The sequence below is a fragment of the Alosa alosa genome, chromosome 17 (genome assembly GCF_017589495.1).
Source record: "Alosa alosa isolate M-15738 ecotype Scorff River chromosome 17, AALO_Geno_1.1, whole genome shotgun sequence".
In the NCBI taxonomy this organism is placed as follows: Eukaryota; Metazoa; Chordata; class Actinopteri; order Clupeiformes; family Clupeidae; genus Alosa; species Alosa alosa.
The window spans coordinates 5483745-5510824 of NC_063205.1; the positions used below are offsets into that span (position 1 = coordinate 5483745).

The following is a 27080-nucleotide window of genomic DNA, read 5'->3' on the forward strand; positions in this document are numbered from 1 at the left end:
TTCTCTCTCTCTCTCTCTCTCTCTCCCTCCCTCTCTCTCTCTCTCACACACACTCTCCCTCCCTCCTCCCCTCTTTTCTCTCTCTCTGTCCCTCTTTCTCTTCCCTGTGTCTTCTCTGTTCTCCTATCCTCAGAGCATCTGTATGAGTAGCAATGCTGATGGAGGAACAGAGAACAAACAATGTCACCAACAGACAGAAACAGAAAATGAAAAAGCAAACTGCATAAAATCAGTTGCATTTACTAATGACAGAATACACCTCAACAAGACGCACGCACAGTGTCTGGTATCGCTTGTCCACCATCTTTGTCTCTGACCAGCATTGACGTCTCCCTGAACAAGCACAAAGAGGTGTTTGTTTGATTTTTCAACACGGTTAACTGTTAGCTTTCCTGCACTGTCACCAGTTTGTCTAAAAGCTCTAAAACACTCTATTAGCAGATCCAAAAGGCTTGGCGTGTGTGTGTGTGTGCACTTGATGTTCTGATTACTCTTTCAAAACACATGGTGTCCTCGATGCAAAACCAAACCAAAGCGAAGGGGTTATGAAAGTGTGTGTTTGCGTGCATGTGTTTGTGTGCAAATGTGTGTAAGTGAATGAGGGTGTTGCTATGGCAAACGGCTATGGTGGATTAGCCATTACTGCCATGCAAAATCTCTCATGAAAACACCTTGTCACTGTGTGGGTGCATTTCAGCATAGGCAAAGTCCAAGTCTTTCTCATCAGTTTCACATGTTTGTCAGACGCCAATCACAGATGGGCTGGAGAGGTGGCATGACAGTGAACAGAGCCCCTCAGGGATGAACAGACGGTGTACTGTCTCCAGTTTTTATGAACTCCAATATGAACCTGATATGTGCTGATCCACACCCTAAAAAACAGGTGCACCTAAGTCTGTGTGAGTGTGTGTTTGTGTGATATGTGATACAGAGGGGTAAAGGGAGATGTTTTAATGTTTTCTATCAGACCCGCATGTCCTTGCTTTGGCAATGAGAGACAGGCGGGGGCTAGAAAGTAGAGTTGGCATGAAAGACCCATATCCCATTTCAGCGTAGCACATTTGGTTCTGACTTCCTCTAAAGGAAGACGAAAAAAGCTGTGCTGTCACTATCTCTTTCAGTTCCATGTCACACAAAGGTCCCAGACTACAGACATCAAGAGATCAGGTGATTGAAGTTCCCTTGGCTCTTTTAGGCATTCTCCAAATTGGGTCTGATTTGCTCAACTCATTTTCTTGCCAAACAAAGTGAGGGGATTGATATGTCAGGAGAATTAATTTGGAACTATTGTAGATACTGCCTTGAAGGGAGCACGACAACGCATGCCAAGAATGAAGATTTGAGGAAGTGATTTACAAAGATCTAAAAAACACATCAAGCCTTCAGGAAGGCCATCACATCACTTAACTGGAGATCTCAGTTCTTTGTTGGTGGAGAGCTCTGCAGCAAAGCTGTGGAAAACTCTTGTCAGCTGCAATTAACACTTTCTCCAAGGAGCACTTTGAGATCAACAGGGAGGATAGTGATGCAGCATAGAGGAACAGGACATGCTCCAAAATGTCCTGTTCCAGTGCTGTGAGGAAACTATCTTACACACACCTCCCACTTTAATGCAAATGCATTTTCCCCCATTGCCCCAAAAGGCAGAAAAATATGCAGTGATCGTGGAGGGGAGATATTTTGAGCAGATGGGGGATAAAAAGGGCTTTTGTACAGATTCTGCTGGCAATGGAAAAACGCTTCCACGTGAACCGTGGTTAACCTCTGACCCAGGGAACACACTGGACACCTCTGTGGTCCTCGACGCTTAATTTAAAACATTATGTAAATTCAGGGTCCCTATAAATCAGTCACAGAGACGAAACACGTGATCCATGCTCAAGGACCTCCATGGGCCCTGGGGCCCCTTGAGAGGCCCAGGCAGCGATTATGCCACAGACCCTTTCAAATAAACCCCCAAATAGCTGTTGCTAAGGACGTGTTTTTCCACCATTGGGATAAGGCACACGTAAACAATTCGCTCCACATATCGCAAAACGCTCTTGTTTTTGAGACCAGACTGCAGAGGAGGGGGCCGCCCTCTTTGAAAGTGTCTGTTCTGTGGAATTACGTCTCTGGGAACAGTCGTTAGACAGGCTCATCTTGTAGAGAAGCCTACAGTCATCAAGGCAGCTATCACACATCTGGCTGGACCACACAAACACAAGCACTATTCAACTACAGGTGGTGCATGACTCCTAGGCCTAGAGAAGTTTCCGTGTTGGGGTTAAACACCCCTGTGTTGCGAACAAAGTGTGTATGCATGTGTGTGTGTGTGTGTGTGCATGCGTGAGTTTGTGTGTAAGTAGGCATCGTTTCCAGGAATGGGCATGTATTGTTTATAAGGATGTGTTGTGTGAAATGAATAGTGTTCTGAGGAAACCCTAACTCCAGGGGTCAAGCGTGGTGACAGCACTGTGGACCAGCCGCCCTCACACCTTCTGAGTCAAACTCACTCTCTCTTTAATGGAGCGAATACAGCTACGCAGATTACATCGATGTCAAGGAATGTGCAGATCATTTCAGTTCTGCTCTGCAGAGGTTAAGAGATGCAACATGCTATTTCTACCTAAAAACATTAGTCAACAGCCAAGAACTGCCACTGATTTGTTGATTATACTCCCACTTGAGACGTCAGAGGGATATTTTTAGAGGAACATATATTGTTCATTGTCACAAGAAACGCATACACACATAAGTCACCTTTAAGATTCGTTGACATGACAGACTTCAGTAGGGTGGAGTGCAGGCCGTGGCGGGATGATATAGATAGATAGATAGATAGATAGATACTTTATTGATCCCCAGGGGAAATTCAAGGTCTCAGCAGCATACATACAACACAAACACATTCTTTAACAGCAGAAAGAGTAATTAAAGTATATAATATAAAAACACAACTAAGCAGCAAGGACAGTAGAAGATATAGAATATGCTAAATAAAATACAAATTATACTAACACTTAATACAATATATAAAAATATACTAAAATACAAATTACAAATTATACTAACACTTAATCTAAATCAATTCTAAAAACAGTATCCACATAGTGGTGATTAATAAATCAGAGGCGCTTGCAATGACTGAGGCAGGGACTGAGCCTGTGATTCTCTCTCTGTGCTATATATGGTTTATCTTCAAGGATCCAGTGATAACCTTTTCCTTTCTGCCCTCCTCCTTTCCTCCCCTCCTCTTCCTCTTCCTACCTCCTGTTTGGAAAGCCGTATCCAGGTGGTTGGGTGTGGGAGCCAGTTCTGACCAAATCAATATCACCCACTGACAGGAAATTCTGGTATACACATATCTTTTTATCATTTCATCAAGGATGGTCCATTATGAATCATGTGTATGATAAAAAAGCCATTGTAAAAGAGGACTGTTCAATTTTCCTTCAAATTCAAACTCACTAGTTGCCATTTGTTTCCAGTTGTCTGGCTGAACCCGCAAAAATAATATTGGTATCTTAGAAATGGACAGTCTGAGTCACTATATCAGTGCTAGGTCACAGGACAGGCACACAACATGTGTGAGAGGATCAGTCAGTGGAGAGGTTTTAGGATGTGTTGACAAGGTGGATAGCATATTTCCAAGTATAGGTAGATATATCAATTGTCAATTTAGGAAGTCATTGCTGGAATGCACCAAAATCATGCTAAGCATGCTATGAATACAATACACATAAGTGTTGTGTGCTTAGACATGTGGTGACACTGGTGAGTGAGGCCTCAGTCCAAACCAACTGGCATTGGGATTGAGTTCAAAAGATGTTCCTAAAATCATGTGAACATCATAAGGGCTGAGCTGTGGTCATAGGATGTGAATGAGCAATGTGTAAAGTCATGTGGGACAGCACATTAAGCTGTTAAAACACAATCTAGAAACCCAGCACAGCTGCAAATGTGGTTGAGATCCTCATTCGAGGGAATCCATCAGTCCATATGGCACTGATGAATTGAAAAGGACCTCCAGAGGCCATTTTTCAGAGAAAAGGGGCCAGACAGAGAGAGAAAGAGAGAATGCACACACATAAAATAACATGACATGCCTGACATTCCTAACAACCCACTGGTGCAGGAGGACACCTCACTAGAGAGCCAAAACAAAAAGCGCAGGTGGGTCAAAATAAGTAATGCCATCTTTACACAGTCATCGACTGATTGCCTATTATGACTACAGTGACTTATTAACAACACAAAGATAGATGTTTTAGGGCTGTAAAGTTGCCTTATCATGGTCTACTGTGTGTGTATGTGTCATATGTATGATTACCGTGAATGTATGTGTGTGCGTGTGTATCTGTTTATGCACATGTGGGCATATGGAATGGGTTAACATGGCCCCTGGAGTGGAGGCAAACATATGCAACAAATTGGTCATCCTAGGCCCTACGGTTCTCAAGATATTCACAGAAAACTCTGTTGGTGTACAAGTCACTAAATGTACACATAAATTAATTTATTGTATGGCCCCCCATGAACGAAGTCCATGACACTTGGCATGCATTCGGAGGGTGTCATAATGATCCTACAGTACACTTTCAATTTTGTGCAGTTTTGACCCTGTCAGCCAGAGATACAGTATATTGTAATTACCTAATTTTTGCTTTTTCATTTTTAACTAGGTGGCGCTACACATAAAATGAATGGTTATGGGATGGGTTGACATGGCCCTTTAAGACCAACATACAAAAAAAGGTGGTCCTCCTCCTAATTACTCATGCGAAAAAAAAGGGAAAAAAACAGATGAAAAAAAAAACTCTGACTAAACCTACATGACCACTGGTCATTATAAATGTAGCTACCCTCACATCCTTAAAGTGACAGGCACTCAATTACACCTAAAAAAGTTGTGCTATTGCACACCTCCTGGGGACGAGTGCGTCAGAGTAGGACCACAGGGTCACCAATGTCAAAGAAAGTAGGAAGCTACCGCACACGGTCTTCATTTGCAATTGTACTGGTTTTTATTGCAACGTTTCGGTCAGATGACCATCATCAGGCAATTTTTTCAGCAAATCAATTACACCTACACACCACCAATACATAGCCTAATGACATTAAATAGAAGTGTAGCCTAATAGTTTAAAAATCAATATCAAATATTGAAATTACTAAATACTTAGTTGGCTATTAGTAATTACGCAGGTCACAGAATATGAATTATTAAAAATATATTAACTTAAAATGAGTTCCAAAATATATGAATGTATTGAAACATATGACACAACGCTTTGTAAGATAGATTGATGTCACATTCCTGATTGGTTTGCCAAGACTTCAGTCATCTACTGAGTAGGTGAACCCCAAATTCTGATTGGACTGTTATGTATAGGAAATAGTAGGACCATTGACCCATTCGTGAGGATAAAGGGTGGAACACAGCCACTCCAGTCTCAGATTTTGCGCAGGTCTCAAATTTGGGTTAAATATTCTGCAGACTATTAAAGGGACACCAGGCAAGCCTGCTTTTTCTCTACGAAACTCCCCCTCGCTCGGTTTGAAGCTCTTTTCCTTTTCTTTGCGTCTTCCGTCAAGGGTTTTCGCTGCTTCTTCGCCGGCTCTGCCATTATACACATGTTTGCAACAATCTCTAGCATTTTGTTAGCCTGCCTCTGTGCTGTAGACTGATACTGCTTCGGTCAGCGGGTAGGATACACCAAACTTGCAAGTGGGATATTCTTCCTACAGGCAGTAGGGGCGGGCGAGAGAGCCTTCATTCGCCCCGTAATGAGTAATTTAACCATATACCGACTTACGAAGATGATTAATTAACACGAAAACGTTGCCTGGTGTCCCTTTAAAGTTTTAAAGGTAATAGGCTACTGTTTTGTGAATTACCCCAGCCAAAGCATTTCTTCACTTAGCTACAAATAAAGCATTAAGGATGATCAGTGTGATTTTGGTGATTTTACTACCCTTAGTTGCCCTAAAAAAAAAAAAAAGAATTCCCAACACTATACTGTACTATTCCATCAGACTTTAGCTTTCACTGAGACAAGCATAACATTAACCATTTAAAACATAAACACAAATATTTGATTATCTGAATAGTTGGCTGATTTGATTAGTTCATTTATCAATATGATTTTTTATCCTTGCACAGGTTGTGTTTGACAGAGTGCCGGTGGACGACCGCAATAGTGTGTACTGCCCTCTGGTGGTGATATTGCACACTGGCCTCTCTGTCAAGAGATGCCCTCTCTCAACATACAGCCAGACAGTAACTGGTTTTATGCATTGAAAGATGTAATAAAAGCAATTTATAACTGCCGCATTAACACCTCAACATGCATTTACTTTTGCTACCAGAATGCTGTCATCCATTATCCTTTACATAATTAGTATGCATATGCATAATTTAGCTTCTTCATTCACAATCTACCAAGGTTTAGATATGGATCAGCAATAGCAATTGCACACACCAAACACAGCCACTTCTTTAGAGCAGAAAGTGTAAAACTGAGGCACTTGTAAACTTCACTGAGAAATCAATACTTGGTCTAGTGAACAGTTTCTGTCAATATGTTCCATCATGAATGTGCCTGAGTAATACCCTGGAAATCCAGAGTTCTCGTGAGAGCACAGAGATTCTAGATTATCAGGGTCTGGATTTTCCAGGCTACCTGAGTAACACAATCCTACTTACTGGGCTAAATCCTCCCCATTGGCTTTCACAGGCCATACATCTGAACATAAAAATAGCACATCTGAAAAATGAGCCAACCATTGGGAAAATATATTCAGCCACAGCAATTATCTTGAACTAAAACTATCATAACTCACGCACTAGGAGAGTTTCTCAGCAAAGAACTTCAGAGTACCTCCATCAGCTCCTCCGGATCTTCATGATCTCAGGGTCTATCCACAGCTCTAGTCACTGCTTGTTAGAACAGTAAACAAATCAGTACAGTGGAACACGCGCAGGTCTTTCATTTCTTTAGTCTGATCTAACACTCCCTTACACAGCAGCAAAGGAATGCCAGATCTTAACCTAATTTCAGTTGTGTCACATGACATCAGGAATCCACTGGCGTCTCAGGGGAACTAAAACGCACTTGTTTTTCGCTCTAGGTGATCCTTTTCATTGGTCAAGCCGGCTGAAAATCAGCCTTGGTTAGAAACTGACCATCACAACCAGTCATCTTGCATTGCTGAAAATGAAGGACAGATCGCCAGAGGAGGCGTGTCCTTACAGAGGGTAATCATGGATGAATGCATTTCTTTGTGACAACACCTGGAAAAACCCAATACGACAAAACAAACAACAGCACAAGCAGGTCAAATTTATTTTTTCAAGAGGGTGGTTTTTCTGTCAAGGTTGTACAACTTTGTGGCCAAAGTTAGGAATGTGTTCAGTAGAAAAAAAAATTTACATCCAGCATAAAGGCAGCAGCCATCTACATGTGGAAATCAACAGTAGCAGAGACGCTGGCCAGCAGGAGCCAACCTTTCCACACGCTGTCTTTGGTACAAATAGACCTGAGCATTCACTTGGATCTGTGTTTACATACAGGCTTCCATAACGGAGAGGGACGAGTGAACAAGGAAGAGACACACAATGAAGTAACAGCACCGCAACTTGAATGTTGACAGCAAAAAAAAAGTATAATGGAATGATGCGTGACAAATGAGGAAACAAAATCTGAAAACAAAGCAAATTCCCCCCAAGAGAGACCCCACACCTCCCCCAATAGAGACCCCACACCTCCCCCAATAGCATGGCATGACCCTGAGTGTGTGCGTATGTGTCTATTTTGTGGTCTGGGGAGGTTGGCATCAGGAAACACGTTTATAATCACTTCCTCCTCTTGCGCGGGCTGCGGTCAGAGTCCTGTGGTCTCTCCTCAGAGTTGTCCTTCTTGCCCTTGTTCTTGTGGGTGACTGGCTGGGGCTCTTTGTCCTTCTTACCCCTCGGCTCCGGAGGGACGCCTTTGGACTTCTGGCCAATCATGGACTTGACCAGACAGACGGAGGCCACGGTGGCCAGCAGGGCCAGCAGCACCAGGGGCCCCGAGAGAGGGCTGACCTGGTCCCGGACCAACGCCAGGGCCTGGCCCACTGGGGAGTCCGACATGGCCCGGACAGGGTGCTTCTCCTGCAGCAAACACATATTTACAAGTCAAGTTTACAGTTGAGGACAGGTTAAGGGTTTGTTTGTTTAATTTAAGGCCATTTCCGTAACTAAGGCTATTTAATGGCCAGAGCACTGTGTTATAGAGACTTAAATATGTTTCTTAAAATCTATGCTAATAAGATATTCTAAAACCTTCAAAGGTGGGACCTTACTAAAAACAACACATCAGCTATAGAATTTTGATGATAAAATTGTTGTCTTTTGGTTTTCAAGGCAGGGCAACAGATCAAAATATGTCTCACTGACAGGGGCGTTTTGTAAAATTGGCATTTGAGGACAGGTTAAGGGTTTCTTGAGAACAGGTCACAAACACACCCATTTAAGTGGAAAGGTTTACATTACAAACATTTAGACTCCACATTTAGTAGGGTAGGATAGATGCTAATGGCTGTATCACTGTTATCTATCATCCAGGAATGTCTCCAGATGCAGCAAGCAGAAAGCAGTTTAAACAAATAATTTTAGTCTTAACTGTACCCACAAATATTAGAACTGCTGGTAACGTTAAACAAAACTAAGGGTACGATGAATGCCTGTGCTATGTGTTACTGCAGGCACATCCACTATACCTAGAATAACAAACAGTTGAGTCATGTTTACAGATGTAAGAAGGACAGCAGCAGTTTATCCTCTGTGGATGGAATGTTACCTTCAGCCCATGGCTGCGGAGCATGCTCTCCAGCACGGGATCTCCCAGACGCACTGCAGGGTAGAACTCCTGCACAAAGTGCCTCCTCCACCACTGCTGCGGCTGGGAACTAATGGAAACAAACTGTTACGACATGCCTCTCTCCCAGCAACTGGACAGGCTCCAACTGTTTGGGCTTGTGGGTAGCTCTAACCAAGATCTGGCCAAAACAGGAGCATCATTCCAGAATTTTAAAGTTGTAAGGTAATCTGAAATAATTACATTACAGTAATTATGAATACATATATTCATTTATAGAGTACTTTTTTACAGTTGTTTAGGATCATCATTTTTTTCACTACATTTTTTTCTTCTTAATTAAAGGAAAGAGGGCATGCCACAAAAAACAAAGAGGGCATGCCACAAAAAACAGAGGGACGTGCCAAAAAAATCTAAGAGGGGCCTCTGTTTTTTGTGGCATGTCCCTCTTTGTTTTTTGGATCCTAATTATGCATTTTTTCTTCTAAATAATAAAAAAAAAAAAACACATATTAAAACAAAGGAACAAAACCAAAGAGGCCATGGCAATCTCCTCCATGACTCACCCATCCTGTGAGTCTTCCGTGAACCAGTACTTATAGAGGCCCGCTCTGATGAACGTGGGGGGAGTCTGGCTGAAGGGGTACTGAGCATCATCTGTCTGGACCAGTCGCACCACTGAAAAAAGGCAGATGCAACGCCATGACTCTCCCACTTCCAACCACAGGAGGGCAGTACATTTCAACCTGGTGACTTATTAATAGATGTTTACCGTCTCTTTTGCCCTGTAGGAGCCGCTGCACCAAGCCTGTGAACCAGTGGCTGTCCTCCTGCGCCCCGTGGGCAGCCTCCCACAGCTGCCAGTCCAGCCGTGGCTGATAAGGAGTCATTAGAGGAGGGGCTCTGCTCTCCTTACCTGGCTTATACATAAACTCAATCTCCTACATGAAGCAGAGAGAACCGACACCACCTCAGTCAGCTAGAGGAGCATCATGCTGTTCAGAATGGGAATCTCTGAACAGCACTCTTTGAACCCTTTTTGATTTATGAACTGAATGACCAGAACTAACTAGAGATTATTGTTATGAATTTTGATTCTCCACATACTCTTCACTATGAATGGGAAAAGAATGTTAAAATAAATCCAGCAATGCTTTTGTCTTACCGTCCATTTGTGCTGGTCCATACTGCCCTCAATAACAATCTCTGGTCTTCCATCCTCCGTGAGGGAGTTGTGGTCGATGCCATAGGCACCTACCAACCCATAGGGTTCCACCATGTTATATGCTTTCCTCACCTCTGGTAAAATCTTACTGCTGGAGACATTCTCCATAGCTGTGTATGGAACCTATTATCAATCAAAAAGATAAAGTATCCTTTGACAATTGCAAAAATATCCAATATCCAATCCAAATTCTGAAAATATGCCAAGTCAAATATGCCTGCATCACTGGCTACCTACCAGAGTTAGTGCAAAGATGCCAGCAGCCAGTGCAGTGAAGACAGCCCACTGGATGAGAGCCCAGAGCTTGGACAGAACACCTCGAGCACACACACACCTGTGATGGCTAAATCAGTTACTAACAGCAGGTGGGCCACAGGCACAGGGGCCCTGATTTGTGTGTTTGTGCAAACAGAGTAAAATATGTGACATCTGAGAAAAATGGGCCTAATCGAGAGGAGGAACACATCTTTCTGGCATTAAACATAACAAAAATAATCATAATTATCATCATCAGATGGCAAAGTCATGGATGTCACCTGATAGACTTACCCGAGCATAGCAGCAACCACCTCCCAAGTAAGGGACAAAACTCCTACCCAGATACTGGGCACTGTGACCAATTTCAGCACATCAGCAAACTGCTGCTGTGTAAACTCTGCAGGGTCAATAACATACAAGTTAAAATCACTTCTATAGATAGTCACCACACCAATGGAGCCATGTACTCTGATAACGTAAGAGTATTATGAATAAAAAAAAAATATGGAGGCATAGAAGAAAGATTTCTATGAATATTAATATATGCAGGTCATCTCACTTGTTTTTGAGGTCACAATCTTCTGCTCCCAATCGATCCGCAGCTGGAACAACTCCACAGCACTGTATATGATTAGGGCAAACACTCCCAACTCCAATAACAGTGAAATGAGAGAGCCAATGGACTGCATCCAAGCTGGAATGAAAATCAACCAAACAGGACAGGGTAAGAACAAGTACATGACTAAGGCCAACAAATTACACCTGACAACGTGATACCAAACATGCGATGTCATGCATTGGTGAGAAACTATGGCGAGTTCTCCCCCAAACTGTTTTAAATTGCCCTTTTCAGGCACTGTATCATTTCTGGACTGCCATAGTTCAAATGCTCCATCTTAACGGGTAAACAAACTGCAGAGCTCCTTCATCTACCTGACTCCCACTCATTCCTGCTCAAGGTCGGAGCAGAGCCTGGCACTTTCCGTCTCATTATCAAGAGGGGTTTGGAAAGCAGTAGTAGAAGTGTAGGGAAAAACTGAGGATGTCTGCAGCATGAAAAACTAGTTTTCTGTTGATGGTCTTTGGGATTTTGAGGCAGTGTGCAAAGAACACTTATCTCTTTAAAAGCATTCAAAAGACACTAAATAAGAGAAGTTACCGTGAACTTGGTCTGTGGTGGATGTAAAATGTACTGTAAAGCATGCAATGGGCCACCATGTTGCGTTTAATAGAGGACACTACTGTACGTGTAGAGCAATGAGAGGTCATCGCAGCACTGCACTACTGTGAGGTCATACTTTTGCTCTTCTTCTTCTTCTTGGGGCCCTGCCCAGAGCTGACATGCTCGTCGTCCAGCAGAGAGAAGCACAATGCAATGGTCAACAGGCTCATGGCGCTCAGGTTCCCCGTCAACAAGCTGCCCAGCTGAAGCAGCACCTGCATAGGGCACAGAGAGAAACACACACTCAAACACAGGTCCATGCACAACACTCAAACACAGGTCCATGCACAACACTCAAACACAGGTCCATGCACAACACTACACAGGTCCATGCACAACACTCAAACACAGGTCCATGCACAACACTGAACTCATTCAGCCAGTCATTTATTGACCATTTCTGCAAAAGATGCTTCAGAAATGACATTAAAAAATGCTAAAAAAAAACATTCAAAAAAAGTTCAGTGTAAATTGACCCATAGTCCTGTTGTTCCAGCTCATCACATGCAGTCCATAGGAAAAAGAATGAGACAATTTGGGACAACATGGGCCAAGTTATGGACAGGCAGCTTAAAGCAGACCCATGGGCCAAGTTATGGACAGGCAGCTTAAAGCAGACCCATGGGCCAAGTAATGGACTAGCAGCTTAAAGCAGACCCATGGGGGTCTCATTCTTTTTCCGATGGGCTGCATGTGGTGAGCTTATACAACAAGGCTATGGGTCAATTTACACTTTAACATGTTTAAGTAACCCACAAAACATACTGGTAAGAAAAAAAATGAATATTTCTTAATGTTCAGCTGGAGTGCAACACGTTCATTAGCCCAATAAAAACACATCGACACATACGAAGTGTCTGAATTGAAGCGCAGCAGACCTGGAGGTAGAACGCGGAGAGCCGCAGGCAGCGGAGGGGGGCAAAGAAGAGGAAGGGCACCACGAGCTGGGCCTCCAGCAGCAGCACCACACCCAGCCTGAGCAGCCAGGCGGGCAGCTGGTGGCAGTACCAGGCCAGCAGGCTCGGGCTGCCCTGGGACTCAAAGACATGGGACAGAGCTACAGCACAACACACACACACACACACACAGGCAAACAAGGACAACAGCATTAGCTACACAGAAACATTAACTTTGGGCTCACTTATTCCATTTTCAATTTAAGAGTTTCTACATTTACGACTGAGAAATGAACGCATCTGAAAACTGTTCAAGTAGGCTTTTTGAATGTTGCCATGCAGTGGGCCAATAGGTATATGAATCAAATCAAATGATTAAGAACTATGATTTGCAAAGTATGATTTAGGATACACTCGCCAAAACCTATAGATTGTTTATTAGAACATCTCATCTCAAATGTGATCAGTGGTTTCCTCTAATCCTACTGTGTGCTGTTCATGTACGGATGTTAGTTCAGTGCTGAGTGAATTGACGCTGCTCTGACCTGAGAGGCTCCACCACTCGGAGCCTCCTCTGGCCAGCTTCGCCACTCCAGCACCAAACGTGACCCTGAAGAGCAGCCACCGCGTCAGCCAGAAGGTCACGGGGTCGTGGAGCCTCAGGGAAGAGCCGCCACACAGAAAAGGAGCCACGATGACCGCCAAGAAGCCTGCCTCTAAGAGCAACGAGTCCCTACGCAGAGAGGACCAGAACACTGACAGTTAGACTCGGCCAATAGACGTGTGATGCTAGTCCATAGTCCTGTTCAGATACAAGATGCTACATATTATAGCACATGGAAATAACACCGCTGGTTTAAATGATTCCAAACCTTCCTTCTTGTTCACACCCTTATTTCATTCCTAAAAATAGATCTCATCACATTCCCACGTGACAGATAGTCAACATTCCTCCTGAGTGTAACTTTATAGTGATGAAAAGAACTCAAGGGCTAGACTGCCATTTTAACACAGCCTTCTCTCATTCTCATGGAAGTCTCTCACTCATAGTTATCATTAATATGTCTTGACTTTTGGATGGAGGAAACAGAAATCTACCTCTGAATCTGAAACCTGAACTACCTCGGCACTTAAAGTAAACAAAAAAAAAAACTGCACTTTGGTTGGAGTGTACTTCAACAGCCTGTTCTATTTGTGTTTCACAAAACCTATTTAAAGTAATTATATGCATATTAATGTGTTTCTATATTAATCATAAAAATGTAGCTGCAGAGTAAAGCTCATGGAGCTTCAAAGTAATTACTGAAGTTAAACTATTTTAAGTTTCAGATAACTTAAAATGGGGATGCCAAGTGCTCTGAAACTTATCAATATCTGGTGTCATTACTTCAATATGACCAATGATACACTTTTAAGTGAATCTCTGCATATCACATACTGCTAGTGCACTGGATGCTTTTTCTAACTCACCACTGACTTTGAAGGAAGTCTTGACCAACCTGCCAAAAACAATAAAAATGTGAGTTTAAACATGTAATATGCATAACTGGGTAAGATTTTCAAACTTTCAAAATTAACTGGTGACAGTGATACTCCCACAAATGCAAACCCTCAAACATCCTTATCATCTGAACAATTCCATTTTCAAAGCCAAAGACCTATCTGAAATTAATAAATGATTTGTCTCGAGTTGTTAACTAAGAGAAGATTAACTTGAAGAGAAGATTTATGCAAGCAATTATCTTGTAAAAAAACCTCTTCCTCTGGTGTCTTTTAACATTACTACCACTAGGGGGAAGTGTTGCCTAAAGCATCTTTAATAAAGTGTAAACTCTCAGCAAACATGCACAATTTAAATAACAGACAATACAGTGTAGGTTTTCCCGTCATTACTTCTCTGGAGCATGTAAAGGATTGTCTTACTTTTATGATAAATATTAGCTGCCAAGTTTGGGGTTGGAGGCTTTGTTCCAGTGGCAGTAGAACCCACATAAATCATCCAAACAAGATGTAGGCTATCTGTGCTTGCTAAATATCCTATAGTTTTAATATCTTTGAACATGGAAAACATAAGCTATTGTCTCACAGCGTAAACACACCTGACAGAGGGAAAAGTAGAGTGCCCACAGACACAGAAAGACCAGGCTGTTCCTCAGAGAGCTCAGCAGGACGGCGGCCAGGGCCAGCAGCACTCCTAGCAGGCACACCAGCTCCATGGCCTGCTGGGGGTTGAGCCCTAGCTGGGGCCCCAGGACCAGCAGCGTAGGGAAAGCTTGCAGCTGGTCCAGCACGGGCCGGTCACTCTGGGGCACCACCAAGCGCACCGGAACAATGCCCTCGTTCCCATACAGACCTGCAGCAAAGACAAAGGACACAGAGATTCCAGTGTACGTGAATGCGGTGTTCAGTGAAACATCCTATAATATAGCCTCTGTGTGTGTGTGTGTGTGTGTGTGTGTGTACACTGTGGATGAGGGTCAGAGGTGAGGTTCATTCAGACAGAAATCAGGTGTCAGACATATTCGTCTCACAAACATGACACATATTGAGCATCTAAAAATGTGGGTGTGTCAGATGTGTACCTTGTGCTTGGTTTAACACACAACATAGTCAGACAATGTGACGATCAGAATGTATGATGACTGCGGTTTGGCTGTTACAAGCCAATGAGGTTGCAGATGGTAGCCACAAGGTCAACATAGCTCCCCAGAGGTTCTGATTTCATCCACAGCATCTACTTACTTTAGGTCATTCTATTTGGTGAAACTTGTCTGCTCTAAATCTAAACATGAATAAAATGGTCATGTATAAGTTGTATGGATATGTATATTATAACTTCATACATGTCTCTGGCAGGTTACCAAGAGATAAAAAGGTCAGACATTATTTTAATTAATAAGACAAACTGTTATGCAACTAATGGCAGGTAACTATATTTAGAAAGGGCACATTAACTGCAATTTCAATCTCAAGAATGAACACTAAAAGAGCACCCATCCTGAAACTGTGAAACTGCCAGACAGATGGAGCTTATTATTAACATTCATTCTATAGGCACATACTGCAAGATGCACAAAGTAAATCAAGATTCCAAGTCATTAAGCAACAGTTGCACTTCCACATTTCTGGAGCACATGCCATGACAAGTGTGCCAGTTTGCTTACAGTGTGGTGAGTAGTATAACAAGTTCTGTATTGTGCCCAATCCAAAGTGTGAGTCATCCAGGGACCATCTAACGAACACGGCAGAGTTAACACAGTCTTACAACTGGAAAAAGTGAGCGACAATGTCGACACATTCCCCAAAGATTTATCAACTCCACCCTTTGCCTCTATCTGATACAAACGTATAATACAAAACGAATAATAAAAAAGTAGATTATTCATCATACAAGAGAAGTTGTAACCACTTTCAGCAGCTCAAATTTGTTGGGGGAAAAAGATCAAGGGAAAAACAACTTTGTGCAGTGATGACGGGCCGTTACCAGTGCGCGCCACTCAGCACTAACTGGCATGCGTCCCGGGGAACCGCATGCACACGTAGCGCAAAGATCGGCATCACCGGACAGATACCGTAGTAACTTGCTGAAGGAACGCATGCCTTAAAAGAGCATCTTATAGAACTCACCTGTGTCTTTCATTCAACATCATAGTCTATATTGTGTGCCAAGTGTCATTCTCTCCATTCTCTGTCAACTCTTTTTGCGACAGTCCCAAATTCTAAAGTTAAAAATCTCTCTATTCTCGTCCATTTGTGACACATTGTTGCACTGCGTTTAAACCATTTCGACATTCATATCTACTACGAGCACGGAGCCTTAAACAGTGTAGCTCGATATCTGATGTTTCTTCCGCAAAAATTCATTGTTCAACAACTCCGTGGCACATGACCAGTGGAGAACCCCAAATTCCCTGATGGAGACCAATCGAGTCCATCGGCCTAATTGACAAAATATGGAGATTGGCAATACTGTCGAAATATGCTGTAATTGGCGTGAAATGGCTTATCTAAATCACACATGTTATTTTTTGCTGTAAGCTGGTAGCCTACGGCACGGGCAACACCCAGATCGGGAAAAATATATAATGCCCGGTAACTCAATGAAACCGCTGCTAATCAAGTGCTCTCCCTTCAAACAGACACGGCCTGAAACAAATACGCAACACTTCAGTAATTATCAATACGTTAGAACGTGCCACTGTAAGTCACTTTTGATGGACTTACCTGGAATTTGGACGTAAAGAGATGCGAATGCAAACAAGTATATGGTTGCCACACTCCACAAGAACATGCTTCGCGGAAGCCCAATTTCACCCATTTCTGCTAAAGTCACACTATTTCACCCTGGAATTATGTGCGCTGAATATTGGAATTGGGCCCTCCGAGTTTGCGTGAAAAACTAAAGTTTTCCAGCATGGACAGAATGAAGGCGGAGTTTGCACTTGTCGCACATGCGTGAAGTGCCTTAACCGCCGAAAAAGAAAGTGTGTAGCCACTGCACAATGCTGTAAACCAGATCAATTCAGTGCTTTCGGTAAAGATTTCAACTTTCAAATGGGTATTTTACATCAGATTTTAATTGACGATTTAAGTGCTTAAAGGGCGATAACTGCTGAGATTTTCGAAGGCCATTCTACACGTCTTGCTTGACAGCTGGTAGGTATAGACGAAGGGAGGTCATCTGAGGTTAAATGTCCTGGTGCTTTTGCCTCCAGCTGCATCGGCCAACTATTTTCTGACAGGTGATGGCATGTGAAGTTTCTGTCAACAGTGTCACCACTGAACATTTTTCTATTTTTTAAATATAAATATTTAAATGTATATTAAATATATATAGCTTATAATAGGGTGCTGGTTTCCCACTGAAAAGTGTGGCATGCAGTGGGTGGTCAAGTCACATGCTATGGTCTGGTGATCATCTAAGCCTCAAGCCAGAGTGAATATGGGGAGTGTTCAACTAATACTTTTGATCTAACGAAACAATGATATTCCTGCTATAGAAAAGAGGCAGGATTAAGCAAAGGAGAGAAGACATCTGAATCTGTGCCAACACACAATCTCTATATAGCATGACACTGCTTTAGAGACACAGGTGCACTGCATATGCAATGCACATACAAACTGACAATCCTGGTCAAATAAGGAAGCTCTTCGGTATTGTTTAACCACTCCACACTTCAGAAATGCTGCATTGTTTCAACACCTGTAGTAGTACAGGTATGAGCCAGACATTATTTGCATACAAGTCCTTATAGTTCATACAAGTATATCCTTAAAACTGAACCTAATTTTACAGTGAAATATCATGCATATGAATATCCTTTGATTAGCATTGTCCCCATGTATTGCAACAGAATATGACAGGATAATGGTATAATCAAGGGTTTTCAGGGGTTGGGCTTGGGTCAGTGAAGAGAAATCTTAATGTTTCAGTATACCAAGACAAATATATTCTTCCAAGTTTTTGTTTACCTTTCAGGGGAGCCCTTTTTGGGTTCCAGTATAATTGCACCCCAGTGCACAAAAAATACCAAAAAAGATATTGTTGGGCGAATTGGGTGTAGAAGAACCTCACAGGCCCACAGAGGTTTTCCTATGTCATCATACACCTTTGGAGTGTACTAGAAGAAGCCAGGCCTTTGTGTCCAACATCAGTGACCTCCCAAATACTCTTCTGAATGAATGGGCAAACATTTCCAGATACTCTGAAATCTTGTGGAAATCCTTCCCAGAGGTGTAGAGGCTGTTAGTATAATAAGTATATATACTCTTTTGATCTTTTGATGAGGGAAATTTGGTCTCTGCATTTATCCCAATCCGTGAATTAGTGAAACACACTCAGCACACAGTGAACACACAGTGAGGTGAAGCACACACTAATCCCGGCGCAGTGAGCTGCCTGCAACAACAGCGGCGCTCGGGGAGCAGTGAGACCTGCAGCAGGGGGCATATACCTATGGATCGAGAATAGGATCAGTGTTTCCTCTATGTTGATTTGGTAGTGGTGGCCCCCCACGGTTTAATTTTCTTCCCCCACGGTATCAGAAATGGGGCAGACGTACAATAGTCACAGTTGCCTTTCAAAATTCATTGTGCAGACCTGTTGTAGATTCTCCAAATATACAGCTCAATCACAACTGAAAATAATGCCTCATTGTGTGTGAATAGAGGTGAATACATATAATTGTTTGTGTTGCGGCGAAGTGTCAGTTGTCAGTTCCGTGGGACGGGGGGACGGTGGGGGGGGGGATTTTAAAAAATCCTAGAGCAAACACTGAGGATGTTATTGAAGTTCCTGTGGGTGTAATGGTATCCAAATATTTCTTGCAGGGTTCAATGTTAACTTTTAAAAGTGGTTGCAACCAGGCATGAGGTTCTGGTTGCCAAAGCCAACCAATCGTGGTTGTCACAGGGGCAACCAGGGGTGATGAACTGGTTGCCACTCGTAACAATTTGGTAGCCAAGGGCAACCGTTAATGTCGAGCCTTGGTCTCTTTTTTTTTTTGTTATGGATTATGCTAATGATTGTGCTCTTTGACCAGAGATTTTACAACTTTCCACATCTGTTACATTAAAAATCCTTATGAGGACTTGTTTTGGGAAATTATTCAGGAGATGGAAAAGATAAATGGCATATCTTCAGCTATGAATACCATAAATAACTATCAATTATATGTCCACATGAAGGGCCTTATAGAATCAGATTTTTGTCTAATTGATAACCTCGGTTTTAAGGTCTCATATGTCCTGCTTTGAACTACTGAAAAAGTCCACTCTCAGTGCTGGTATTCAGTACTCTGGATTAGTATAACATTTTAGTTTAAGCTGTTTCTAGTTGATAGAGAGGTCCTCTCCCTCACATAAGCTCTTATACATAATATAACAGTAACCCTTGCAATAGTAATGGAGAACAGTATACACGTAATTAGGTTATTATTCAAATAATCAGAGAATAAATCTATATGGATGACACATGAATGCCAAAATCATATAAAGCAAATACCAATGACAACAATGACATGTTTTCATCTAAATCTTTTATTAAATATATAATCATCAGCTGTCCGTTTTGTCTGTAATCCAAGACTGAAACGCAGACACTCTGGTGAATACAGCAGGTTTCTCAGGGTCACAGGTCTTACTAGACCATGTTACCATACCGACGAGAGTGTATACTCCATATCTTAGACACAAAAGTGGTGCCCCAAAATCCCCCTGCAGACAGAAGAGGAAAGAACATCAAAACCTGCACTCACAACATGAACAGGCCGATTCATTGCATTGCTCTCTAGTGCATCTAGTGCCAGGTAGTTCATCATCGAGATAATCTGATCCTGAGGCACCAAATTGTCTTGTAAATATGATGGCAGTAGTACCATGCAGGCTGGGGAGCTGGCAGCGCTTGCACAGATGTGCGTGTTCAGGATCAGATCCTCCCCCCATGCGGCTCTGCAGGAAGTCTTGTTCACTATATTTATCCTGGCCTGGTGCAGAGCATCTGGATCCACATCTGCCCAAGAAGGCAAAGGAGAAGAAGTGTTCAGGTTACAAACTTCATCCTCACCACTCCCCAACAATGTGTAGCGATGTATTAACAAAAATTACATAACGCGTCAGTAGAGCCCCAGCCTGTAGTCACACATGACCAGCTTTCATCAGGTTCATCATCCTCATTATGGACGCACACTGGATAAATGGTGGGGCCTAGAGGACAATGCAAAAGGAGCATAAGAGACAGATCTCATCCAGCAGGAATATTCAGGATGGCCAGTTCAGAATCACTCTACCAAGACGAGCTGGATCGCTCAGCCGAATCAGACTGAGGTCGAACGCTGGTGGGAAGCCTTCGCCTCGTTCAATGCTGACCACTTCCTCCACGATAGTCTCAGAGGTCTTGAATGTGAGGTCATGAACACCCAGATTGACGAAATCCAACATGGCCCTGCAGGAAAACGTGTCAGAGGACTTCAGTCAGACCCTAATCCACACGCAGTTATCACACTGGCCAATGTTAGACAGCTTTAGGCAGCGTTCACAGAGATGTTTTTTTCACTTCCAGAAGCTCAATTTCAATAGTTCCTCTATGGAACGGCACTAGGGAAAATCTAGATCATTACGAGTGCCGCGTTAAAGATGTGAACTACCAGAAGGAGAACCCTTGGAAAGGCAGGTGTAGTCCGAGTTGGCATGTGTGAGTATTGATAGTCAGAGATGCTTGTGGCTCACCTGCAGTGGCAGTGCCTGGGTGCCAGCACCCAGTGGGGACTAATGAGGGTACCACTGCAGTAGTGCACGCCGTCATGCTGCAGGCTGACCTGCCAAGGCCAGGAGAAGGGGCAAGCTGTGCTGACTTTTAGCACCCTGTGCCCATCCTTGTCCATCTCCTCTTTAGTCTTCACCACCACTGCAGAGACATTGCGGAGTCTGCAGGGCTTCATCTCTGCCTGGCCACAGTGGGCTATGGGAGTTAGATCACGGAGATGTTCAAGAATTGAAAGCAGCAGCTTGATCGATAACTACCAATCCTTACACACCAAAAGGCACAGTTAGAATTTACAGACATATAGTACTAGTTGCTTATAAAACACAGTAAAGGCAGTGTTCTATACTGGTAAGAATAATAAAGTTAAAGAATAACAATCTAAACATTATGAATAATTCCGTTAACAAATACAACAAATAGTGTGCCAGGCCTGTGGGATAACATGACTGACAGAATTACATTGTAATATAGTTCAAAAAGTCATCTTACCTGAAGACCTGTATGTACCCAAGTAATTATAGCCCTCGTAACCTAGTTAAAAGAGAACACATGCAGTAGTTGACATTTAAGACAATTCATGAAGTAAACGTAAAAAAAAATATCTTGCCAAGCTTAATCATTGTATGGGTGGCACATGACTAAACACTAAAACAAACCCTATCTGTACAGCAAACTTTCAGTCTAGTTCAGCCAGTTCCAGTTCTAACCCCTTTCCACTTACTCGTCATTTCTGTGTCCATCCAAAGTTTGTAGTGCTGTAGGTTGGTGTACACCCCTGGCTTCTGGCTTCGCCCACAGCCCACTCCCCAACTCACAATTCCGGCCAGCTGATAGCTCAAGCCCCTGAAGCAGCTGAGAGGACCACCAGAGTCCCCCTGACACAGGACACAGAAGCTTACACAACAAACATTTAAGGACTGATTTCTATTGAGCTATACAATAATATAAAAACACTTGACAAAAGCCAAGCATAGTTAGTGTATTATGCAAGTGCAGTTAGATAGCATTCATGTCTAAAACACAACTCTGGCCTAATCAGCAAAGAGTTTGTATCAGGCCATCTGATTATTCAAATGTGGCTCTGATTTCTCCTGAGGCTCCCCTGACATGCGCATCACCACAGCATTCTCAGATGGTTCCAGTACCTTACCTGACATGCGCATCACCACAGCATTCTCAGATGGTTCCAGTACCTTACCTGACATGCGCATCACCACAGCATTCTCAGATGGTTCCAGTACCTTACCCGACATGCGCATCACCACAGCATTCTCAGCTGGTTCCAGTACCTTACCTGACAAGCGCATCACCACAGCATTCTCAGATGGTTCCAGTACCTTACCTGACAAGCGCATCACCACAGCATTCTCAGATGGTTCCAGTACCTTACCTGACATGCACATCACCACAGCATTCTCAGGTGGTTCCAGTACCTTACCTGACATGCACATCACCACAGCATTCTCAGGTGGTTCCAGTACCTTACCTGACACGCGTCCACTCCTCCTGCCTCCTCTCCAGCACATAACATCTTGCTCAGGACCCTGCCATAGTAAAATCTGTTGCAGGTCTCCTGGGGCATGATGGTGACATTCACCTCCTGCAGCCTATTCATCTGCGGCCCATCTAAGAGAAGAGGAACACAAGATGTGAAGTACCAGTGTGAACTATTGATAGTGAAGAATGCTATTGAAATTGTCTCCTTAATCCCAAATGGAGACACAGTTGACCGAGTAGATTCCAGTGTAGTTAAGAGCAGGTAAAAACTTGAGGCTGGCTTGCGAAAGAATAGTTCTTTATTCTGGATGTAACAGAGTTCTGGTAACCCTGTTGTACACATAGCACAGCACAGTGTTGCAAGGTGAAGCCAAGGTAAGAAACTGAAGCCAAGAACTAGGAAACTCCTGGCTAATTATAATACCAGAATATATATTCATGTCTGGGGTCAAATTGGAGGGGGGGGAAATGGGTGATATAGCCTTATTCAATTAAGATGTCTCTTGTGGGGAACAATTAGTTAGGTACACCATTTGCTATTGTAAAGTGACAACATTCTGTCTGCTTACAATAAACGTCCTGTCCCCACAGTTTCTGCAGTATCTTAAACAAAGAACCAAAAGAATGACATACAGAAAATCACTAAAATCTAACAATCGATTAAATCATATTTCTGAGGACATATAGGTCGCTTGCAAGTTAAATATTAAACAGATTGTACAAAAGTTAGAGGCATTTACCACTTGGCAGCAACTTGTGAAAAATATCAAAACATACAGATTCTGGTGTCATGACTTGACTGATCACATGAAAGACATGCGTCATTTGGAAATCTAGGCTACAGATTAACAATGTGCGGATGGACAGCAACAGAACATACTTTCTGTTGTGGATCCCCAGCCAGTGATTGTGCACTTCCGCATGACTGGAAGAGGTCCAGTGAGGATACTGATAGGCCTCACACACATGTCAAAATTGAGAGGGGTGATAAGATTCACCAGGGCAACATCATTTTCTTTTTTCATACGGTCATAGTTATGGTGGCTGATGATCAGGGCCACATCACGTACCTTTAACAGAAAAATAAATGGCTATGAGAACATATATTCCACAGAAGGCATATCATGTAAGATCAGTTAGTGAGGAGTTAAGAGGATTAAACAGATTACCTGCTCACAGGCCTCACGGGGGTCATCTAGATCATGTTTTCCAGCCACTGCTGTCCAAAACATTGGATTTTTATACCTGGAAGAAACATTTATGCTTTAGAATGTCCTCTAGTTATTTTCTCCACCAGCCGGAGACTGGTAGACGATTTGCTTCAATGAGGGGAAAGAAAACAAAATCACTGACTTTATGAAGCAGTGAGCAGCGGTGACGATCCACTGGTCAGAAATGATAGCTCCTCCACAGGCATGCACGCTAGCGAAGCGCAGGGATACCTGCCAGGGCCAGGAGTGGGCCCAAGCCTCCGTGCCCCCGATGAGGCGCGTCTCCATCTCCATCTCGGGAGGAAAGGCCCGCACTCCAGTCGTGTTTGCAACATGCCAGGCCCTTGGATCTACATTGTAGAAAGTGAACAGTCATCTGGAGACAATTTTCAGACAGTGAAGCCAGAGACGATTTAACTCCTTTTTTTAACTGCATTCTGAGACAACACAACTACAATGTTTAAATTAAGTAAACATTAAGTTCATTCTTACCATAATATGTGATGTTCCCTTCAACTCTATCAATTGTTGGTAAAGTCTGGTTCCCCATAGTAAAGTTTGTATGATTTGAATATTGAGCCCTGACTGAAATGAAAGGGAATCATTATTAAATTAAATTATTAAATAATCCAAACGTTACCAATTTTCAACAAATGTGCCTGATACATAAAGTAAAGTAGTTAGTAAAGTAACTTAACATTAGGTTACTATGGACTACTCCACCTTAATCAAATTTAAAACGTCTACACCGTTTTCAACATGCAAATTATTACTTCTTACCAGACTGGGCGTTTGATAAAATGGAAATGAGTATGGCCAGAAGTAAGTGCATATTCTACTGAAACGGTGGCGTTGCCTTTCTGGTACAATATGCCTTCATACATGGAACTTCGAACGCCACGAGGCTAGATCATCAAATGGTGTTGAGTCTCTGATAGACAACACCTGCCACTTTTAGTCAGGTCGTTAGGCTTTTTAAAGGCAACCATAACGAGAACGCTTTCCGATTGATCATGGAAGCGCACGTTGCGCAAGCCTATTTCACACAGTGTCCAGGTGTCCGGCCTCGTTGATGTTAATGATACCTTAATTGCCAGGGTAAAACGTCTTCCTGCTTTTGTCTTTCCTGTGGACTTTTCTATTTAATAAATATTTCAGGAAAATATAAGTTCATAAAATGAATTTTATATTTCAGTAGGTTATTCAATTTCATTATCCTAAAAACCCAGATTCCACCTGATACCAGGATGGTTCGACCCAACTTGTCACATGCCACCCGCCATCACCTGTCAATCACTGTCAAAACGATGGAGTTGTGGTTGAAGCGTAGCGGTAATTCTTGTGCACTGGTTAGGGGGTACTTGGCTGAAAAAATATTTCACAGGGGGTACATCAATAAAAAAAGGTTGAGAACCACTGGGCTAGGCTATGAACTATAAAGAACAAAGTTGAAAAGTTGTTTGATGATTTACCACGGGGTGGCACCAGTGCGCTGAAATTACTGACGTAGCCTACAGTTGAGAAGTCCATTACAGCGTCTTGAAATGTGCGTTAACGATGTAGTTTTGTTCCCCATAAGGCTGTCTCTAAGGTGATGTGATGAATTCGTGATTTTGATTTATATGAATGTATATGTGTTTAATAATATGATTCCCAGTTACTGATCAATAGCATTTACAAGAGAGATAACTTATTATGTCTAAGATATGGTGATGTAATGATTTTGTGCTTTTGATTAGCCTAGGATTTTTTTGATTGTGTGAATGTTTATGTGACCAACTCAATAATATGAATCCCAGCTGCCACCGAGAGGTTGGGTAGATTTGCAAGAGAGGGAGATCTTTGAACATCTACCAGTTCAGGTTAAAAATTACATTAAAATAGATAATTTGCCTGCACAGGTCAAAGAATCCTGAAATTTCAGGTGGGCTATGCAGAAATGCAACGCAGGAGATGCACACTGTAGGCTACTGCTTTGGGTTGACTAAAATGAGTACACACAAACTCAGTTTATAATTTAACTTTGCAGCAAAGCAGATTAATCACACCCTTAGACAAGGGAAACTTATTAATTGCTTTATTAAATAATTGTACATAGTTAACCAGTGGTCTTTGTACTGGATTGCAAAGCACAAAGAATCTGTTGCCATGGACACCAATTTGCCATGGACACCAATAACCGTAGTCACTGAAATTCATTTAAAAATTCTATCTACATATTGGTGCAATTTTCTCTTTATGGCATTGCAGGATGGGCAGCATTTGATAACCTATTTCATTGATACATTCCACAATAAACTGGCATTTACAATCATGATAAAAGAATACACAAAAAATAGAATAACACTTATTGAAGGGGCACCTTTCTCATCCTCATGTGCACACAACACAATACAAACAGGAACACACTGCACCCTTACAAAATAAAACAATGAAACACATGCACACACAAACACACACCATATACCACCTACTCACCCACCCGCACACTCACACACACACACACACACACATTTAAGTTTCTTACAAGTCACATGCCATGTTCACAGAACACAGAGGCACAGTGGAAATTCTGACCCAGTGTGGCTGTGGTACCATCCTGGCCTGTATTGTTTCAGAGCAGAGATACATGATGGGGCAAACAGGCAAGTGTATATGAACTGATTTTTAATGTTTGGTGTAGGACCCTTTTCTCCCAAAGCAATTATCACTCATATCTGAGTCTGCATGTATACGTCTCTAAAACGGAAATGAAATGTGTGTTGAGAGTCAAAGGTTCAGTTCCTTATTCACATAGGACACGACTACTTCTGTAGAGTCATTGCCTCATCAGTCTGTTCCTGAGGTCCATGAAGGCTGGAGGATTCAGATGTCATTCCCTCTCCGCGTTTGATTGCCTGCGGGACGCTGGCCCTCCTCAATCCCATTCCACCTTGTCCAGCGGTCGGCTCTGGTCCCTGCAGGAACGACGTCCAGTGGCCGGCGGTGGCCTCCTCCTCTACGGCTCTGGTCCCTGCAGGAACGACGTCCAGTGGCCGGCGGTGGCCTCCTCCTCTACGGCCCCGGTCCCCCATGCAGCTTCTTCTCCAGCCGGTCCAGCTTGGCCAGGTTTTCTTTGAGCAGTTTGGAGCCCGGTGTGAGCAGGAGGGCCCGCTCGTAGTAGATCCTTGCTGCTGCATAGTCTCCCTGGAGGAGCAACAAAAGACTGCGGTTAAAGCCAAGCCAGGTAGTGTACACAGATTCCACTGTATACAGCTGTTTTGTTATGAACTATGAATATTAAAAATAATGTTTACTTTTATCTAGACTAGTTGTTTTGTGGAGACTATAGAAAATGCTTAACACAAGACAGGACTATGTGTTTGAGCAGCAAAGGAATAAACACCTATGCATAGTATACACAATATAGACCCTTTCAAGAGAGTTCCATTATCAGCATCATAGTTGGCCCCACAAGGCTTCCGTTTTAACATTCCATATGTTATCTTAATGTAGAGGAAGTAGATTGGGGCCCAAATAGAATGTTCAAGCATTGTTTTTGTTTTTATTGTTGAAAGGGTCTATAGGTAAAACACAGTGCAATACCTTGATATGTTGAATTCCTCCCATGTTCATCCAGGCCTGGGACTGGTCAGGATTCAACTCTACTGCCAGCTTGTAGCTCT

The 27080-nt window shown here is 42.7% G+C and overlaps 3 protein-coding genes across 5 annotated transcripts in view; all 3 read right to left on the bottom strand.

Annotated features, from left to right (window-relative positions):
* Positions 1-7305: 7305 nt before the first annotated feature.
* Positions 7306-16890, bottom strand: lmf2b (lipase maturation factor 2b). Its single transcript, XM_048267243.1, has 14 exons — positions 16669-16890; positions 14544-14797; positions 13915-13943; positions 12990-13177; positions 12427-12605; positions 11625-11763; positions 10886-11020; positions 10618-10723; positions 10306-10402; positions 10009-10191; positions 9616-9784; positions 9410-9521; positions 8826-8934; positions 7306-8137 (listed from the first exon to the last, which is right to left on the bottom strand). Exons 1-14 carry the CDS (start codon positions 16760-16762, stop codon positions 7838-7840), a joined length of 2094 nt encoding a protein of 697 aa, XP_048123200.1. The 5' UTR covers positions 16763-16890; the 3' UTR covers positions 7306-7837.
* Positions 16891-19468: 2578 nt separating this feature from the next.
* ovch1 (ovochymase 1) lies at positions 19469-24402 on the bottom strand. The gene is made up of 13 exons (XM_048268448.1): positions 24196-24402; positions 23908-24000; positions 23558-23765; positions 23374-23449; positions 23085-23274; positions 22194-22333; positions 21429-21582; positions 21197-21238; positions 20671-20902; positions 20232-20386; positions 20050-20148; positions 19821-19954; positions 19469-19659 (listed from the first exon to the last, which is right to left on the bottom strand). The coding sequence occupies exons 1-13, from the start codon at positions 24245-24247 to the stop codon at positions 19501-19503; spliced, it is 1734 nt and encodes a 577-aa protein (XP_048124405.1). The 5' UTR covers positions 24248-24402; the 3' UTR covers positions 19469-19500.
* A 1074-nt stretch (positions 24403-25476) lies between these two features.
* Positions 25477-27080, bottom strand: part of tmtc1 (transmembrane O-mannosyltransferase targeting cadherins 1) — an 83642-nt gene continuing 82038 nt past the window's right edge. For all 3 annotated transcript variants that reach the window (XM_048268149.1, XM_048268148.1, XM_048268147.1), the window contains 2 exons: positions 27001-27078; positions 25477-26601 (listed from right to left, as the gene is read on the bottom strand). In XM_048268149.1, coding sequence (XP_048124106.1) covers positions 26470-26601; positions 27001-27078 — 210 coding nt within the window. In that variant the 3' untranslated portion in view covers positions 25477-26469. The remainder of the gene's footprint in view (positions 26602-27000; positions 27079-27080) is intronic.

Coding starts and splice junctions, on each gene's coding strand:
- lmf2b (XM_048267243.1), bottom strand. CDS start 16,762: ATGGGTGAAATTGGGCTTCCGCGAAGCATGTTCTTGTGGAGTGTGGCA. Junction 13,944..14,543: donor TCTACTTTTCCCTCTGTCAG/GTGTGTTTACGC, acceptor TGTTTTTGGCAG/GTTGGTCAAGACTTCCTTCA. Junction 8,138..8,825: donor TCCGCAGCCATGGGCTGAAG/GTAACATTCCAT, acceptor TGTTTGCTGCAG/GAGAAGCACCCTGTCCGGGC.
- ovch1 (XM_048268448.1), bottom strand. CDS start 24,247: ATGCACTTACTTCTGGCCATACTCATTTCCATTTTATCAAACGCCCAG. Junction 24,001..24,195: donor TTTATCAAACGCCCAGTCTG/GTAAGAAGTAAT, acceptor CTTTCATTTCAG/TCAGGGCTCAATATTCAAAT. Junction 20,149..20,231: donor GAGCGATCCAGCTCGTCTTG/GTAGAGTGATTC, acceptor ATTGTCCTCTAG/GCCCCACCATTTATCCAGTG.